The 19,327-nt window shown below is 41.0% G+C and overlaps 1 protein-coding gene across 1 annotated transcript in view; it reads left to right on the top strand.

The window, feature by feature from the left end:
- The window catches only part of myo3b (myosin IIIB), a 66,796-nt gene that overhangs the window by 2,461 nt on the left and 45,008 nt on the right, over positions 1–19,327 (top strand). The window contains exons 3-10 of the mRNA XM_069663164.1: positions 3,721–3,904; positions 6,200–6,334; positions 7,676–7,780; positions 8,056–8,155; positions 8,761–8,837; positions 9,454–9,599; positions 14,858–14,923; positions 16,740–16,895. Of these exons, the coding sequence (XP_069519265.1) occupies positions 3,721–3,904; positions 6,200–6,334; positions 7,676–7,780; positions 8,056–8,155; positions 8,761–8,837; positions 9,454–9,599; positions 14,858–14,923; positions 16,740–16,895 (969 nt within the window). The remainder of the gene's footprint in view (positions 1–3,720; positions 3,905–6,199; positions 6,335–7,675; positions 7,781–8,055; positions 8,156–8,760; positions 8,838–9,453; positions 9,600–14,857; positions 14,924–16,739; positions 16,896–19,327) is intronic.

Here is a 19,327-nt window from a genome sequence, read left to right as displayed (position 1 = left end):
CAGAGGGAGGTAGGAACAATAAACAAAATCGAGTGCTCTGTTGCTAGCGGCTAGCAAATAAAACAATCAATGAAAAACAATGTAAATATCCTTGCTAATCCCTAGCCAACACATTATAATCAGGTCAACCAAGGATTATTATTCTTTTTCAGAGTATTTCTACAGGAGGAAACTTACCCAATAATCTACACAAAGCAAAACAAGGATTAGATAAAAGTTTGAGAAAACAAACCTAACTTTGTGTAACATAAGTTATTTTTTTAACCTTCCTGCAACCCTCAGAATAACCTTGTGACCCCTTAAAGGGGCCCTGACCCACATGTTTGGCACCATTACTTTTCAATGTCATTAAACAGTATATAACAGGAGAGCATTTTTCAATTCAATTCGATTGAAATAACTTTATTTATCGGTTAGGAACTTCATTTGTACCCAACAACATACCACACACACATATCGCATATCACAACATTTGTAGAGCAATCCACAGTGGTAAATTAAGGTATTAAAACATAACACATAAGACGTAATGAATACACAATAAACAATGTTTCAATTTTTTGGGGGCGCTGGTTTAGCTCAGCTGGTAGGTACAGAGGCGACATACCTCAACACACTGATCGCAGGCTCGACTCCCGGTCTGCCGATCATTTGATGCATGTCATCCCCCACTCTCTCCTCCCCACATCTCCTGTCTCTCTTCAGCTGTCCTTTCCATTAAAGGCAAAAAGCCTAAAAAATAATCTTTAAAAAAAAAAGAATGGTCTTAAAATAAATAATTCAACTGTCCATGCGTGTGATGGATGTGGGCACAAAGCTTGACATAGCTCTCTTAGTCCTGAAGGTGAGTGATCTGTATCTCAGGCCTGCGGGGAGGTGACTGGTGCCTGAGGCTATTTTGTGTGTAAAACTGCATACATACTTATTAATAGACAGAAATAGGAAACATGCATGAAAAAAATGTCTCTTTCAATTACATTAAACTTGCCTCCTTCTGTTACAAGTCGCCTCAGTGTTTAATAAAAACACATCCATGTAGCAAAGAGGTGGTTTGTGGTGGGAAGGCTTCGCATCTCTTTGTAATATTCACTTCCTTTAAACCCCCGGGGCTTTAAACTCATGGCAGCGTCAACATCCAGCGCTGTGGTTTATCAGGTGGAACAATGTCTTGTGCTTAGTCACTGTCGCTCTGTAATATACAGTAATTTGACCTTATAGACAGACACTTAGTAGGGTAGTATTATAACTTTCTACTTGCGCTTTCATACAGTAGCTGCAGAGATGCTTTGAACATTGTTGTCCCTGTCAAATAGATGTATGAAGAACACCATGTACAGAGAGGGGGAGACTAAGCAGTCACATGACTTAGCAACTATCATGAACTTCCTGGTAACCTGCGTGCAACCTGAGATGCTTCATATCAGCCTCTATTATGAGTGGATGCGTCTGCCGCCTGAATATTTAACCCTGTGGCAGATCACGTTGCAGATTACTGGTGAATTATTAATCCCAGTAGATTAGCATGAATTAGTGTGGAGCGTTTTGCTGCGAGGGAGAGACGAACACTTTCACAGAGACAGGTACGTGTGACTTTTGGCTTTATGATCAGAGATGTTTTGACCACTTTTTAAGCACTGAAAAGATGCAGAACCACATTAGTTTTTTGTGAATGATGGCTGCAGACTCTTAATATGTTTATGATTGAATTTCTGCAAGTAGGTGAGGTTATTTGTGCTGTGCAGCCTATAACTATGATCATCTAATGCTCAGTTTGACTCTAGTTTTTGAGGACTAACTCTTGCGCACACAGACACTTAAACATTATACTCTCATATAATCTGCTGCTGCACATTTGGGGTTTAAACTTTTGAATTGCAGAAAACTTTGATATTTTAGAGCAGGTTTCCTCTGCGGATGGTCTTTATAGACGAAGAGTGCATGTATGGAAATATGATACGTCTGTTAGAAAAAGGCTGGTAATGGTATCTCGGCAACGGGTGATGTTTTTAGCGCATAGCGGGTTAGACATGTTGCAAAACAACTATAGTGTACAATAAATGGGAAGTAAATGGGCCTGTTGATGGAGAAGGCAGGTGTGTGATGCATCATTCACACAGTTTAAGATGGAGGATTAGCTTTACAACAATCAATGGATTATTAGATATTTGTAGTAGGGATAGACCTTAGAGATTATCAGCTGGGCCGATTATCGGCGCCGATATTCGGCATTTTAACGCATATCGGCTTCTGCCTTTTTTTTTCTTTTTTTTTCTTTTTTAATCCGATGGCCGATAAGAGATCGATTTAAAACTGGGTTATTTTGGCTCTGATGCATATGCTTAAAGGCATTTAAACAAAGTTAAGTGTTGGAGTTTGTATTTGACGCCAATATTTTCACTTTAACTGCAAATGAATATCGGCTTCAAATATCGGTTATCGGCCTCCTTGACTACTAATTATCGGTATCGGTATCGGCCTTGAAAAAACCATATCGGTCTATCTCTAATTTGTAGTGGTTACAAGTATAAGTATTTAATTGTGTGTTATAGAAATGCACCCTGAAGGACACACTGAAGGATATCGGTCTGATCTCAGCGCTGCATGTTTGAACGTCCCCTCACTAAAGCGGTTCATCCATCTAATATCTTCCCCATTGCTCAACCAGCATGCACAACAATCCATAAATCTGTCCTCACGTGCAGCCGAGGGTTAAACATCACTCATGTTTTTCACATCAAATTCTCTGATCTCCCCCTCGTCCACGTCCCCCTCCCTCAGGGTCACACACCCTCTCTGATGCGCAACACGTTTATGACGAGTGGAGCAGTCGTGATATCGCACACAAACATTCCTCTCCGTCGCTGTTTATCTAGAATGTGTGCCATTTTTCCAAAAGTAGGATGCATGCATCCCAACATGGCAGCATCACTTCCTAATCCATCATGCTATTCCGTCTCAGCTGTTTTGACACTTGCACAGAAACATCACTTGTAGACGTAGAGGGTGATTTATGTTGCACTTTTGCATCGCTGTTAATCATTAGTCATTATAATGCACATCACTTTATAACACACTCTTCATTATAATCAGTTTGTGTGGAGGTGTCATGCAGGTTCACTGCTCATTCAGGACGCCACTTGTCAAGTTAATCTCTGTCCAATCCAATTGATCCTGAGGAGATTGCACTTCTTAACGGCCAGTGACGAGGTCCCCGTGGAGAGGGCTAATTCAGTGTCTCTGTGAAACGCCACTTGTTGCCCGTCCTCTTGAGGAAGCGATTGCTGTTGCTATCGGCGTTGGTATATTATGACCACAAGAGACTCTTTAGCTGTATTTCTTCTCAGCCCTGATGAGTCAGAAGAAAATAACACTTGCCATGTAAGTAGAGTGCGTTCGTCTCCACCTCCAGCTTGGCTTTGATTTCTCCTGCGTTAAACCTGTTAAGTGGCTCCCTTGGCAGATGTAGTCATTTCACTGAGCTCAATGAGATGGCCTTTGGGAATAGATGTACTCCTCTGTGCCATACATGCACAGCTCTACACGGCTAATGCTTTTTTATTATTAATTACTTTGTTCTCTGTGATGTTAACTTGTTATTTTAAGGGTAAAAGTCTGATCTGTTGTTAGGCTCAACTATTATGTCAAGAGCTATGTTAAGATTTTTCTGTCACTGATCTTGCATTTTCCACCACACATCTTGGATTGTGTTTCTTCTTCCAGGAGGTCACTGTATGGACTGTATCCTTACAAGTCCAGCATGATAGGCATGGAGAACTTAGACGATCCATCAGGTAACTGGGATATAGTGGAGACCATCGGCAAAGGAACGTACGGCAAAGTGTACAGAGTGACCAACAAGAAGGATGGGAGTCAGGCCGCAGTGAAAGTGCTGGACCCGATCAATGTAAGTCAGATATAGAGCCATGTTTACTTCAGAACCTCTGTTGCTACTGGATGGCATCTGTTATATACTCCATTAATGTCTTGATACAGCTTCTTTTAAGGCTGACTGACTGCCTCAAGTAGCTAGTATTGATAGCCAGTGAGCAAAAAGGAGATTTGGATCTTATGCTTTGCTTGACTGCAGTATAACCATTACAGACCTCACTCGCTGTTTGAACTAACGCGTTATAGGAAAAGAGTTAGCTCTATGGATGATGATGACAATCATCAAGGGCTTCATTAAATAATATATGGCCCAAAAGTCCCTGGTACTTTTTAGGTTATATACTCTAGTCCATCAGTTCATTCAGATACTTATTCACTTGCTCATTAAGCCTTTGCCATATTGTGGACTATGGCGACTCTCTCGGAAAAAATCACAAGCAGCACCCAGTTAGTGACGCATTTTCGCAGTGGTTGGTCCGCCAGAGAGGGTGGGCGGAACAAACGCAACAAGCACACTTATGTGTAAAGCGGCTGCTTTTCCCGTCTCTGCAAGTGTTGCGAGTAAACAGTAATCTACTATGGCTGAACAAACAAAGAAAAGATGGATGACTTCAAATACAACTTCAAAAATAAGTGAAAATCCAAAGAAAAAGAAACAAATTCGATGCTCAGATGAAGGCAAACAGTCTCAAAAGGAAAGCAATCGACCGTTCCAACCGTTAATACCGAAGCCAACCGTAGACGTGACACACTGTCTGGATATCTGGGAAGTGTGCTCCTGCAATTACCGTTTATCGCCGTAGGTGTCGCCAAAGAGAATGAAACTGAGATCTTTGAGATTACCACTTTAATTTAAGAGGTTAGAATAAGAAGAATTATCAGGTTTAAAACAAAAATCTAAGATAAGTAAAGAGAAAAGAAAAAATGTGTAGCTGCACTTTTAAGCCATGCTAGCTGCTGGCAGTATGGTCAAAGTCCTTTGGATCAACCATCCGAACAAAATTATAAACTTCTATTGAAATTGTAAAAAATAAAAATAAATAAAGCTTTGCTATGCCTTAAGTGCTAATTAGCAAATGTTAGCATGCTCAAATGTTGAACACTATACTTTCTAAACATTAGCGTGTTAGTATTCTGACTTTTGCATTAAACTCGAAGTACGGCTGTGCTTAGGGCTAGCCTTACAGACGCTCTTACGTGGCAGTAAAAGTATTTCCTGTTTTACCGTCATTGTAATTAATTAATTAATAAACGCCGGGATTGATCAAGTAACCTGCTTGTAGGGACCTGAGCCACAGGCTGGGAACCACTGATTTAGTTTAAGGTGCATTATTATTATCATACATGTTCTGTTATCATCTATGTCCAACAACACAGTATAGATTAATTTTATATGAAAATAGAATTAATAAAAGTGGTTAAAATATAGTTAATTTTAGGCTTGATGGATGTAAACTCCAACTCCCACTCACTGTGACATTTTTTTCATAACTGCAAGAACTCATAGTACTGTGACAGAAAAAATCAAAGACTGAACCCCTTGTGTTTTTCTTTATAACTATGTGACTTGTCTCAGCACACGAGCCACTCAAACAGAGTAAGTTGCCCGTTCTTTTCCCCCCTCTCCATCTTGATGCAGTTGTACTTGTACTTCCTCCAGTTATATATCAACGTCTCCCCTTTTCATTTATTTCCTGTCATGTAAAGTCTAACAGTCCCTTACCAGAGAATGTAGTTCCTGCATTGGCTGTATCCTCTCAGTATATCCGTTCATTTGTCTGTTTGATAAGGGCGCAGTAGACTCTGCATTGGCACCGTATTGTGCTAGTAAGACTGGGTCTGAAACTGCCTGTGATTGTGTCAATGGAACAATCCCCATCCTGGCAGCGCTATCCACCATGATGCTCCCCTGATGGCTGTGAAGATGAAGCTGCCTCCTCTCTCATCCCTCTCCCTGATTAGACCGCTGACACTATCACTCAGACATCCAGGAAGAGAAATTTTGCCTCTCTGACTGCAGCTCTTCCCTTCCTCTGAGATTTACTTTGATAGAAAAGCACTTCCAGAAATAGTTTAGCACCCTTGCCGTCCCTCCCTTTGTTACAGAGTTTATAACCCTGTCTGTAGGAGTCTAATTATAGTCAGCCTATTACTTGGTTTTATGCCTTGTTTTGAAATGAAACACAACCTGATATATAACGGCATAAATATTACTTTTATTACATTGCACTGTGTCTGTCCTTCTCATTTGCACAGCTACATCTTAGGCAATTCTACCTCCTAGCTTTACCTGTTTTGTTGTTGTTTAAAGGATGTGGACGAGGAGATCGAGGCCGAGTACAACATCTTGAGGTCCCTGTCAAACCACCCAAATGTAGTGAAGTTTTACGGCATGTTCTACAAGTCAGACAACTTATCAGGTGGACAACTATGGCTGGTACTTGAGGTGAATATATCAATGATCGTAGAATCGCTGTATCGTGATATTATCGTTATCTTGGACCATGTATTGTGTATCGTATTGTATCATATTGTGAGTAACCCTGCAGTTCCCACCCTTATTCTACAGTGAAGCATTTAAATGCTAACAATGTGCTAGTGTAAATAGTTTTGAATATCACACAAAAAAAAATCTGTCTGACTTTATATAAAATACCATTTGTTGCTTTGAGTTAGTCGAGAAGATGGAGACCAATCTCATGTCTGTCTACGGTATGAAGCCGGGGCTAGCAGCCAGTTAGCCTACCTTAGCATTAAGAATAGAAACCAGGCAAAACAGCTAGCCTGGCTCTGTTCACGTCTAATGATACCGAATTGTCAATGTATATGTTTTTGGTTTAATCTGTACAAAAATTGAAATAAAACAAAAAAGCCATAGACAGGCTAGCTATTTTCCTTCTGTTTCCAGTCTTTTTGCCAAGCTAACCAGCTAGCTGTTGATATGAGATCTTGATCTCCTTTTCTAGCTTACTCATTGAAAAAAAAAAAAAAAAAGACGCATATGTTTCAAAATGTCAATCGTATTTTTTAAGGACTTTTAGTGGAAGCCTAGTCCAGACCTGAACAAACGGGTCTGATATCGTGCCCATTCACGTTAATTTTCCACGATTAGAACAGTTGAACACTAAGAATGGGCCTATATGGCTAGCTAGTTAGCTACATACATGTAGCTAGTTAGCTAGCTCCATGAAGAACTTGCACAGGGTGCTCCAAGTCCACTTAAAGAATATAGAATTTATACTAAACATATTTCTTTGACCAAGTTAAAAAATCTGGAGTTACCCTCCCAAGCAAACAATGATACTTTTTAAAAATTAAATAATACAGGACACATTTTTCACTTGCGAGAGTGGTTTGGCCAAACTAAACAAAATTGAAAAATTTGCTTTGCTAATACCTTGTGAGGAAGAAACGTGTATTGTATTGAGCCTAAAGGCTAAACTTGATGTGTTTTGATGTGAAAAACTAAATGTAAACATAACTGTTGGTTTACAATACCACACATTAGCTTTAACTCGTGCTACTCACTGTCATCCAAATTCTGCATTTCTGTGTCTCAGACTGATAGCTTGGTTTCTTAAGTGAGACCCTATAGTACTTCTGAAGTATTAAAGTAGGCCTATAGTTTGTTCAGAAACCATCCCACCTAAATGTTTGTGCTGTTGTGCTGCCATGTGATGCTGCATTGCTTCCTCTTGCTTGCGTGTGGGCTTGCTCTCGCCATGAATCATAATCTAGAGTTGTGAGTGATGGACGAGTCACTCCAGTTTCTCTGTCTCCCACCCAGCTGTGCAACGGCGGCTCTGTCACAGAACTCATCAAAGGCCTGCTCATCCGAGGCCAGCGTCTGCAGGAGCCCGTTATCTCGTACATCTTATACAGTGCCCTCTTGGTAAGATGGCCCGCTGCAAAGCTGCTAATGTTCGGGGGGAGGTGGGATGCAAACACGCAGAGAGCGTGCTGAGGATTTATTTTCAGCGGGGGGAGTGTGGCAGGCAGTAATGAATGTCTCTCCCTCTCAACAGCTGTGGGAGTTCTTTTATATAGATTGTACCACTCAATGTTTTATGCAACCTATTCTAATTTATACTGATGACAAATGAGGAATAATAAGATTGTGATTCACACTGAGAACCTTTTGTTTTTTTTTGTCCTCTAACTTAAAAGGGTCTTCAGCATTTGCACAACAACCGGATTATCCATCGTGACGTCAAAGGCAACAACATCCTCCTGACAACTGAGGGAGGAGTCAAACTGGTTGACTTTGGTAATGATCTTTGAAAGAGGCTATTTAACCAATTCATAGAAAGAGACAAATGTGCTGCGGTCTCTCAGCTTTATCTCTTCTCTGAAGTGCATTGTTAGATAAATGACTCATTTCTGCTATTTGACTGATCTATGGGAAGTGTCAGCGGCACATTCCTGCAAAATTGTTTGTGAAGGCGAACACGTGCATAAGATAAACCATTTTATGTGCTCCACACTTTAGTCCCACGCTCACCACAACATCTTTTTATTTCATGGACCGTAGCCTTAACCCGGGGCTATTATTGCTCATTTAAATTGCGTTATTTGATCCTTTGCATATTAAAAGAAAGCTGTTCTGGCAAATGACTTGGAGTCACCCCTAGGCATGTTTATGTCCTCTGTGTCACGGAGATGAAGTGGACTCATGCTGATAAAAATCTGTCCTACATAATTTGAAACGATTATAGCCCATTATTATTACCGCTTGGCAGGTTGCCACACTAAATTATATGCTAGGTTTTTATTGATAGCCTCCATCATAAATTATATTTTCTTTCTTAGCAACGTCACACTGATAAACATGCTAATTTTTATGTTTAATAAGATTTTTTTTCATTTTTAAAGGTGTTTCAGCTCAACTCACCAGCGCACGATTACGGAGGAACACATCAGTCGGGACTCCGTTTTGGATGGCTCCTGAGGTCAGAGACTACGCTTACGATTAAAATAGTTTGGCAGTTAAATAGCACACATCTTTTACTGCTTAATGGGACAGTTTAAATGAGCAAAGTGTGCCACAAAGAGGGCAGGAGAGGGGGCTCAGTTATTTCTGTGTGACTCCCCCCTTTTGTCATTGTGTATTCCCCTCCACGGGTGCAGCTCTGGAGGTCGCCTCAAGGTTAATAGCTGGGAGTCTGAGGCCCCACCACTTACTCTTTGGCAGGGATGAGGTGTGGTGATTGGGATGGTAGGGAGGGACCTCAGGGGCAATTAGAATAAACTCAGCTGTAAAATGTAGTGTCAGTTATAATTATTGAATGTGGAAACGACTACTGGCAGCTGAACTAACCTACCTTTCAGTTTTTAAAGTAGTTACTCACTCAGAGCTTTATGATGCTTTTACTACCATATTCTCTCAACATTATGAATTCATTTCTCCAAGTTGATGTTTACAAAAGCTTTATTGCAAGAATTTGACCAAAAAAAATTGGTAAAAATTTAAATAAAGCTCTCCAAACCATCACATTTCCACATGTGTGCATCAATATCAGCCTAAATGAGATGTACAGATGGTCACTTGCTGTGTTATGCCGCCAGGTCATAGCCTGCGAACAGCAGTACGACTACTCGTACGACGCCCGCTGTGACGTGTGGTCGCTCGGCATCACAGCCATCGAGCTGGCAGACGGAGATCCCCCGCTGGCCGAGATGCATCCAGTCAAAGCCCTCTTCAAGATCCCACGGTGAGTCCACTAGAGGGCACTCCTACCACACAGCTGGAGGCCGAACACACAAGGACACACAAATACTGCTTTCCATTATGTCAGGAGGACAATGGCGAAGTGGAGTTGACAGTAGAGGTGGTGAAAGAAATAACAGTGGCTTTCCTGATAAATTGGGTTAAATTTACCGTCACTTTAAATGTAGAAAACGAAGAGTTAAACTGGATGGCATCTGCTGAATAATCAGTGTTTAAAATCTTCATCATCAAAAAAAAGTAGCACTGTTTGGCCTTAAAATTAATGCACTGATTCAATCTGTAAAAATATTCACTGCTGGAGACGGTGTGTGTGTCTGATGATCATTTGAGAGCTTAGTGGCTGCACGCGGTTGACCTTTTGTTATCAGCACAATCACGCAATTATCTCCCAGTTAGGTGGAGATATGCCCTTCTGATTGCAATTTGCATTGGTGATTAGCTCCATTCACATTGAGATGAGGCTGTCACCTCCTCCCCGTCACAATGTTATCTCCTCCCCGCCAAAGCCAGGGGAGGAACACGGGACGGGTTGTGTGGCAGGAATTATGGAGCTAACGCAGCATTTCATCAGCACCGAATTCAGCCAGAATGGAAAATAATTAGAAGAGCAGGGATGACGAGGAGTGGGAAGCCTCGGTGAAATGAATGCTGCTAATTCAGGATGAGGTTGACGTGCACTTTTCAGTATGTTAGCTTTTTGGTGGAGTTGGTGTAGGTTATAGTGATTGTTTTAAAAGAGCAACCTCAAACAGGATGATCACTTTCCCTTATCAAACAACAGCCATCATAAGAGGGGGCATATGCATTTCTATCATAAATGTCCAATCCTATTTCAATACAGCAGGTTTCTAATACTCTTTGACTTTGTGGATAACTAGGACGTTGATAGATTTCGACATATATCTCTAACCGTCATTCCTCCGTCTCTCTTGCAATCAAAATAGATATTTTGCCCTTTCAGTGCGAATCGGGACCTGAAACGCTCGCCGCTTGTGGTATAAATCACAGCAAACGTGCTGAACCATGAAATGATTCTGTTAACATGTCATTTATCTCAAATATATTTTCCCACCGCCGCGGCACGGCAGGCAAAAATCACGCTGGAAAACGTGGCGTAAATTATGACTCCTGAATGAATTACTTTCTAAATAGGGAAACGTGTTTCACCTTTGGGTGTTTAGTGGCGGTGAGAGTGATTCATGATGAAATCAAAGAGATTCATCGTCGCAGGTTCTGATGATTGCAAAGTTTGAGATTTTTTTTTCTCTATTTAACACGTCACAAAGCGTTAGCAGAGGAAGGATTGTCCTTGGGAAGTACATGTTTTATGAAACCATACAAGCACTAAAACATGCAATAAGCATTTTGATCACTGTGATATTTTACAGTTGCACAGTGTAATGTGTTTCCAGGCTAAAGGCTTCACTGTCATGTAGTTAATCTTGTGTGTTTCATCCACCTTATCATCCCTCCTCCTATACACAAAATATGATTTACAAGATACGATTCAATACAAGAAAAATACGACCCAGTTGTGGCTCATGTTATACATTTCAACATCAGCTCTTTTTCACGGTTCAATTCCCTCCGTCCCTCTTGTTTCCTGTCTCTCTCTTCTTCTGAGAATACCACGCTAAGTTTCCCAGAAACAGTCCCTCTTGTAAAGCTAAAGATTTAATGGCTTCTGAAGAGAAGCAAATAAACACTCAGTGGTATCAGCACTCTGCCTACAGGGGCCAGCAGCAGATAGCCATTATGTCACAGTTTTGATTCTGCTACAGGGGAAACCTGCACAGGTGGAAACGACTCTCGTCCCAGCAGGCTATAAACGATAAGAGGAGCTCTGATATCTGTCAGAGGGGACGCTGATGAGCTCCATGAATTAGGGTCACCTTGGTGCGTGGTCTGTTTGTGCTTCAGAATTATCTGATACTTGATGAGTTGTGACAGACCGTCCATCCATGCATATAATCTCAAGTACCGGTAGATCATTGTACTATATTTTGTAGCTTCAGTTGTGAATCCGAGGCTTTTGTGAATCAGGTCTTTTTTCTAATTCAAAAGAGGATGTAAGAATGCTAATGACAGATATGTGACCATGGATGAAGGTAATGGAGCATGTCAGAGGGTAAAGTTGTAAAAATCATCAACTGCAAAATTAATTACACACACTCAAGACAAAGAGATGGTCTGTGATATTTAATATGCAGGAAGGTTAATTGCTTGCACCAGTGATCTCAACACATAACAGGGACAGTGTCCATGTAGAGTCAAATCAAAGCGTGGGTAAAATGTGTTGTAAAGGTTAGAGGCAAATGGCAAAGGCGTCCAAGGTTGTGTTTATTCGTCCAGATCCCTGTAGATATTAGCCACATATTTAACAGCACGTGTAGCTGTCTGAATGAACAGGCGAGATGGAAAGGAGGAGTAAATGATGGCTTGTCAGAGGCAACAAAGGCTGATCAAATCATGAAATCCAGACCGGTGTGCTGGTGAAAGACAGCTCTTCATGGAGAAGCCCGAGTTAAAATCTGTGGAGCAGAACAGCCTGAAGGACATCAACACAGTTATTAGGTGCCTTCCCTGTGTGTTGATTAACATAGATGAACCTGAAATATGTAGATATTTAAGAGCCATTGCAGATTAGCTTGAATTTGCTTCCCATGTATTTTAAGATTCTGGTAATCATGCACGTAACTAAAGCCATGCTAGCAGCTGGCTCTAAGGTAAATGCTCATAGCAGAATGCTACTCGCTCATAATGCTAACGCTAACCCGCTGAACTTAAGGAGCTTGAATTCCACGTGTAAATTCACCATGTAGTGAAGAGTGTTAGCATGCTAACGTTTGCTAATCAGCACTAGCGGAGGCTTAATTGAAAATAAATCAAAGCGCAGGTTCAGGCATTACATTTTCTAGTTATCAAATAGATGTCAAGACATTTAACTCAGAAAGATTAGTTTAACTAGTGGCTGTGCTGGTGGCAGGGACGTTAGGGGTCCCTAGAATCTACAGGATTCATCCTCCAGGGACCACGGATGTCTGTACAAAGTTATATGGCTACTAAGACAACATATTTTGAGATATTTCAGTCTGGTCCACACCAAATAGGTGGATTCACTAACTAACAGTGCTATTACTAGAGCCGTGCTAGCTCTCGCTGCTAACTGTCACAGATTAGTTTGCATTGGATTTGGAGAGAAACGGCCTTCCTGTTTCTCTCACGAAATCTCTCATTGTTGCTGTGAAGTCCAACCATCATTTAAAAAGAACTCGCATGACTTTGATTTTCCACTTTCCAACTTTATGTGTAAAAAGGCTGCTGGGATACATACACCGTAATGTCACAGACTCGGATGCAGCATTGACCCCTGACAGGAGCTCGTTGGCTGGTTGGATGATTTTCCAATCATGAGTAAAAGGCCTCCTCTTTGATGCTGCTGTTATTTCACTGCTCTGTGTGGTGTCCACGACCGCAGCATTTGGCGAAGTGGCCACCAGAGACATGATAAATGTAGTAGTACTTCTCCGTGTTCATGCATGTACGCGCTAAGAAGTGCTGCTGCTGTGGCTGCGGTGATGGATGAGCTGAAATTTTAAGCAGGAGGTCCATTCGCTGAATAAGTCTTTATTTGGACCTGTGTAGTCATTCCCTGTTGAGCCTGTGTAAAGGCCACAGTGTGTCTCTGCTTCAGGGAAGTGTTTTTTCTGAAAATAGACCGACTGTATGTCTTTAAAGCACGGAAATACATCAAACCTTTAACAGTGTTTATGAATCTTAAATGCAGTTTTGATTTATTTGCAGAACTGCTCACCTCATATTCTTGTTCCCCAATTTAATCGACTTCCTAAAAACACCTAGTAGGTTATGCAATAATTTTATGTATTTTTATAATCCTTTCTAACTTATGTAAAGGGAAAAAAACTGATTGCTTTAATAGGGAGATCTTAAGCATGAGTGGGCTCTGATAGGTCGAACAAAGTGTAGCTCTGAAGAATTCCTTGAATGAAACGAACAGTGTTTTGCATCACATGGGAAAGGCAGGAATTCCTAATTCTGCATATGAAGTATCTTATTCAAAGATTGCATTTGGCCTGATTTTTGTCCTCCTTCATGGCTTAGTTACAGCCGTCAAGCGCTGTTGACACCTCTGTGATTTTGCCTCAATCCACTGTGAGGAGCGTCTGACAGTACACGCTCAGCCTGGACCTGGATTTGAATAAGCCATTTGTGTTTACAATATGAGCCAGCACTCTCACAAACACTGAAAGAAAAAAAAAAACTGCCTGAATTTGCTAAGCACAATGAGCGCACTTGACAGTGTTATCAGCAGTGCGCTGCTATATTGACTTTGTAATGTATAAGCAGTATGGTACAACATCAAGGCGAGAACGTGTCTTCAGGCTCATATTAGAGGTTGCATTGAAGCAGTCAGTTACTGGCTTTGATCTGCACTTTGGAAAGGATTGCCTGTCTGAATCCTTATCAAAGACTCGACTAAGTTAGTGCTGCGGAAAATGACAGATTTTGTACCCCAACATCCTTCCCTCCCTTCCACAGAAAGGGAAAGAAAATGTCAGAAATGTCGAGTGTAGCTGCGTCTACCTCCGGTTTGTTTGTGATAAACAAAATGAAACCGTTTTTAAACCCAAATTCAAGCATTTTTTCCTCGTTTACTCCTGAGACTTTCATATTCTTCCTGTCTGCCAGCTTTGTCATACAACATGTTTGAACTAATTACCCCGGTTAATAAATGTCTGTCACTGTTTTCATGACAGTGACAAACAGCTCAGCCTCCAGCTGTCAGATTGGCAGCTCCCTGCGAAGACGACTGTACTCAGGCCCGTCCAGTCCAGCCTTGGCTCCTCATGCAGACCTGCCTCCTGTCATCGAGCTCACTTGAAAAGTATTAGCCTCATTATGGATGGCCTCCGTAAATGCTGCTGACAGAGGTATAACTAGCTCCCATAACTTTTGGCTCCCCGTGGCAGATGCTTGCTGCCAGACAGTCGAGGAGCTGTTATCATTTGTCACTTTTTCTGCGGCTGCCACGGACCTGGACCCCAACCAGCTCTTCCTCGGACCAAAAACTCTCACAGGAGTCTGACGGTCACACTCCGGCTGCCAGCGATCATTTGTCAGATAGCTCAGGAGACGGCCTGTAGCTTTTAATTTTTTTAGCAATGAACACGATTTGAATTCACTTTGCTGACTTTTTTTTAATGTGTTATTTTGTTTCAGAAATCCGTCTCCTACATTAAGAAGTCCAGAGCAGTGGTGCAGGAGTTTTAGCCATTTCATCGGCCAGTAAGTGTCTTCTAACTTTAACCTGACAACCTTTGTCCTTCTGCTGTAATAGAGTTTGGAAAAGAGGTTTATTTCCAAGAAGACAGTAGACAGCAACACGAAAAGAGAGAATCATCTAAATCAGCATTTCGATGAGAAGCTACCATTGGAAAATAAGAACATAGCATTTGTCCGGTAGGAAACAATAAAACGTACATGGTCACAACATTTTTTAAAGCAGGAACAGCTATAGTACATTCCCAGCAGGCAGGAAAGTGCATGTAAACACTTTGGGAATTGAAATTGATATTTTATAGCCAGATTCTATCAACCCTCTTGTCTTTCTGTTCATTGACTTTCATTTGTGTAAATCTGCCACCAGGGAACAAACTAATTCACCTGAGTTATCAGTTCTATCTGAGGCCCAGATCACTTATCATTTCCTCCACTGTGCAGAGCTAATAATGTCCGGGGCTGGCTTGTAATGGTTGTTCAGAATATACAACCTTAATAACACCGCACAGAGGTGTGTGTGAGCCTAGAACCATAATGAGAAAATAAAATTCAATTTGTTCACAGGACTATTTGTGTGGGCGGTTTCTGGCTAACATTTATGTTGGACTGAAACGCATTAACTGAAGAGGAGTAATTGAAAAAACAAACAGACCATCTTGCTCGAAGGCCTTTTTTGTGACGCTGTTATTGATTGGTTAGGAGAGTCGACACATATTGCCTCTTAAACTAGCTAACACGCATTGTTGTTAAGCTAGTTTTTATCATTTTTACAAGTGTTATTTCAATGGTTTTCATGGGATACTTTCTGGATTGCAGCTCTTTAATCTGCGTTAATGGATTGTGTGATATCATATCAGAAATAATCTGAACAAAGCCCAGAATGTGGGGAGGCTGGACAATGTTATCAAGCTTTGCAGGCTGTTTGTGAAGCCTTTTCAGCCCTGTCAGGCCTATGTGTGTGTGTGTGTCCATGTGTGTATAGGGGGAACTGAGGTAGGAAGGGGGGCTGTTTTCGGGATAATAAATCCATCACCAGTGTCTGCACTTGTGCAGCCAAAGAGCTGACTCCTGTGACAAAGTGGTCTGCCGCTCGGCATCCCGGCAGCGCAGCCCTGCTAATAGCAGCAACCTCTGCTTAATGTCCTGACGCTAATGAATTCATGGAATTAACTCTCGGAGCCGAACAAACTGATAAAAGAAACAGAAATTCGGTTAGATTAGGTGGTGGGAATTAGATTGGTGTTTTTCTACTATCTCGCCTCTTGCTGCAATTGTTGCACACACACACACATGCACACATCCAGGCGTTAAAAGACTAGCTGAACAAATGTGGATTGTTGATGTATGCATTGTTGAGTTCAGGTAGAAAGTTCAACCCTTCTAATTTCATAGTTTGTGTCTCACAATACATCAAAAGTGTCAGAAGCAAAATCTACTCATTGCTGCTGTACAGTCAATATTTTGCAGCCACTCGTATCAGCAGTTAACTGATGCTGAACTGCAGCCACGGGCCTGCATCACAAATTGACGTTACCTACTGGCAAACACTGCTCATCACAGATAGGACCGCTATAGCTTGTTTGGACTCTGGGGCCATGGTGATAGCGACCATGTGATACTCTGACAGAGAGAGACAGATTAGTGACCCAGACTTAAAAACACCTGCTGCTGTGAGTATCTGCCAGTGCTGATCCAGACAAATTAGCTCTCTGCCATGTTCAGGTGATTGCAGGGTTGCTCCTTAGGTGTTTTAACTCACTCCGAAAATTATAGATAATGCGTGTGCAGTGTTTGACGTTCCCTCTCTTTTTGTGATTGCAAGGTGTCTGATAAAGGATTTCGAGGCTCGTCCGTCTGTGACCCACCTCCTGGAGCATCCCTTCATCAAACAGGCCCACGGCAAAGACGTGGCTCTCCAAAAGCAGTTGGCTGTTCTCATCCAGGAGCAGCAGGAAGTGGGCTGCAAAACCAGAACTAAGTGAGTAACAACTATTATCATATGATATTGTCTTTTAAATATGCCATTGCTGCCATAACATGACTGGTTGCTTTATTTGTGTGCTGTCATTGAAGGGCTTTGACCGAGTGGTGATACATTTTCTGTCCAGTAGGGGGCAGGCTCTCATCTCCTTACACTCTTGAGATGATGATGAGCCCCAGTAATGGACATTACAGTGTGTGATTAAAGAGAAGTTAGGGGAGTGTAACTAATTCAGAAGGAGTGATTGTGCTGACTAACCTTAGATTAATAAATGCCATTTAGGCCAGTGGATGTGGAAACCATTCTTTATGTGGGTCTTTAGTGCAAAGCTCGTCTCCACCCGTGTGATTAAACAAATGATGGAGTAAATATTCTGCACAAGACGGATTTACTTGTGAAAATAAGCCACATTTAAACCATACTGCTTCCTTTTTAAGTATTAGATTATAGATTATAATAGCAGTGTCTCTTAAAGTTCCCTTTTATACGTATTAAGTGTATGTGGAAACATACGCAGAGACAGTGTGTAGATTTCTTTCCTTAATATGTCTTGATAAATAGTTCACAGAGACACTCTCATTGCAGCCAATGACAGATCAGAGAGCCTCCTGTTATTTACTGCAGAAATACTGACTATGGCAAAGCTTAATCTTCATTATAAAGGAGTTCGCTGAACCTGCCCTTGACAGAGAGAGTTGATGTTGTGCCAGCTCTGTTTACTCCAGAGAGTGTGCAGAGTCTGAGCCTGATCCCGAATTCCTGTCCACAGTGAAAGTGGATAATGGGATTAGGAGCTTGTAGGGCGAGAACTGGGCTCGCCTGGTTTAGTCTCTCATGCCACAGATCAGCACACAATGACTCCAGATAAGAATAAAGACACAGAGGAGTTAAAAGTAGCTGCCGTAGGTGGAATAGTGTGATTTACTTCAAAGCAGGCGAGAGGTGGAGGCTAGAGGTCTGATGACGAGTGTTCACTTTAGAGGGGCCACATATCGAGACTTTGTTACCGCGCTGCTGCATTTACACTTTATTCAGAATACAGAATGAAAACAAAGGCAGAGGAGGAAACAATTCCTAACCTGAAGCTTGAATATTTTCCTTCATGATATGATTGATTATTTATTATAATAGAATATAGATACAGCTTCTGAACAGGATATTTTATTGTTTTTGCAGTTTTGAGAGTTGAGAAGTCACCAGAAAAAGTTTGTATGCCTTTGTAGTACCTCTGATTTAAAGGTTGTTTCTTTTATATTTTTCATGACTGTCAACAATGTTCACAAGAAGAACAAAACTAACATTCCTGAGACCATCATTCGCTTCTTTCTGACTTCCCTGCTCTGTGGCACTTAGCTCATTCATTTGTATTGTACAAAAACATACTTTAGGATGGTTTACAACTATGTTGCTGCAGTAAAGACGTGTAAAAAAGTGACAAAACAGCTGAGGACTTAACAAAACGTGACCACAATGGAGTAAATAGTGCATTTGTTGTGAGACTGTTTTAAACTGAGGACTAATATAAAATAGCCCTCAGGAAACAGGTGTAACATATTAATAACACACCTTAGTTATAGTATAAGTGGTTGTTTATAGGTCTGTGCATTAAAACAGGCTGTTCCACATGAACTTGTTCTCTTGTGAGCTTATTTAATATTGAATATTTAGACTGAGTAACTACTAGATGTGATTGTTAGATAGCAAGGTGAGCTAACTGTTTAAGCTAACATTAGCTTGTTAATGTACATCAGTTGCGATTGAATAGTAAAGGAGGTCATATAAAGTATGACTTTTTTGACCCAACAGTGTTTGATACACAAAACAAGAAAATATTAATAACTATTTAGATTAAATTGAGACTAAAGCACAAAAAATGTATGGTTAGATTAGCAAGGATATCTCCCACTCATTCTTATCTACACAAATACTAGTAATTCAACATAATTCTCCATCTTTTTATGTTTGAAAATACGAAAAACTGAGTATTAGCTTTAATGTATATAATATAATATATTAGCTCTAATATATATTTTATAATAAGACTCCGTAAGGCTGTTTTTCTTTACAGTTATGCCTCAGTTTGTGATGCTACAGTGACTTCCTGTTTACATAAGCTAGCTTTAAGCTAGGGTTTCATCAATAGTCGCTACAAATGTTCGTATTATATCAACATTTACCTGTGCAGCTTCACTTAGTCAGTGTTGGTTTTAATGTTTATTGGGATTTGATGACAATAACACATAATATATCTCTAACTTTATTCTTTAGATTTAATATAAATGGCTGATTGTTAAATGTACATTGAAGCCAACTGTGCATATTTACTCACATGTATAGGCACATAAAGCAGGAGGCACTCACAGGCGCCGCTCTCTCATGCTCTCTTTCACACACTCTCTGGTGTCCCCAGAGGATTTCCACAGTCCCTT

This window comes from Semicossyphus pulcher, unplaced genomic scaffold (assembly GCF_022749685.1).
Source record: "Semicossyphus pulcher isolate SPU_LCO1_2020_fin unplaced genomic scaffold, fSemPul1.0.p SCAF_15, whole genome shotgun sequence".
NCBI classification, from domain to species: domain Eukaryota; kingdom Metazoa; phylum Chordata; class Actinopteri; order Labriformes; family Labridae; genus Semicossyphus; species Semicossyphus pulcher.
The sequence above is the reverse complement of the archived record's forward strand: the minus strand, read 5'-3'. Positions and strand labels throughout refer to the sequence as shown.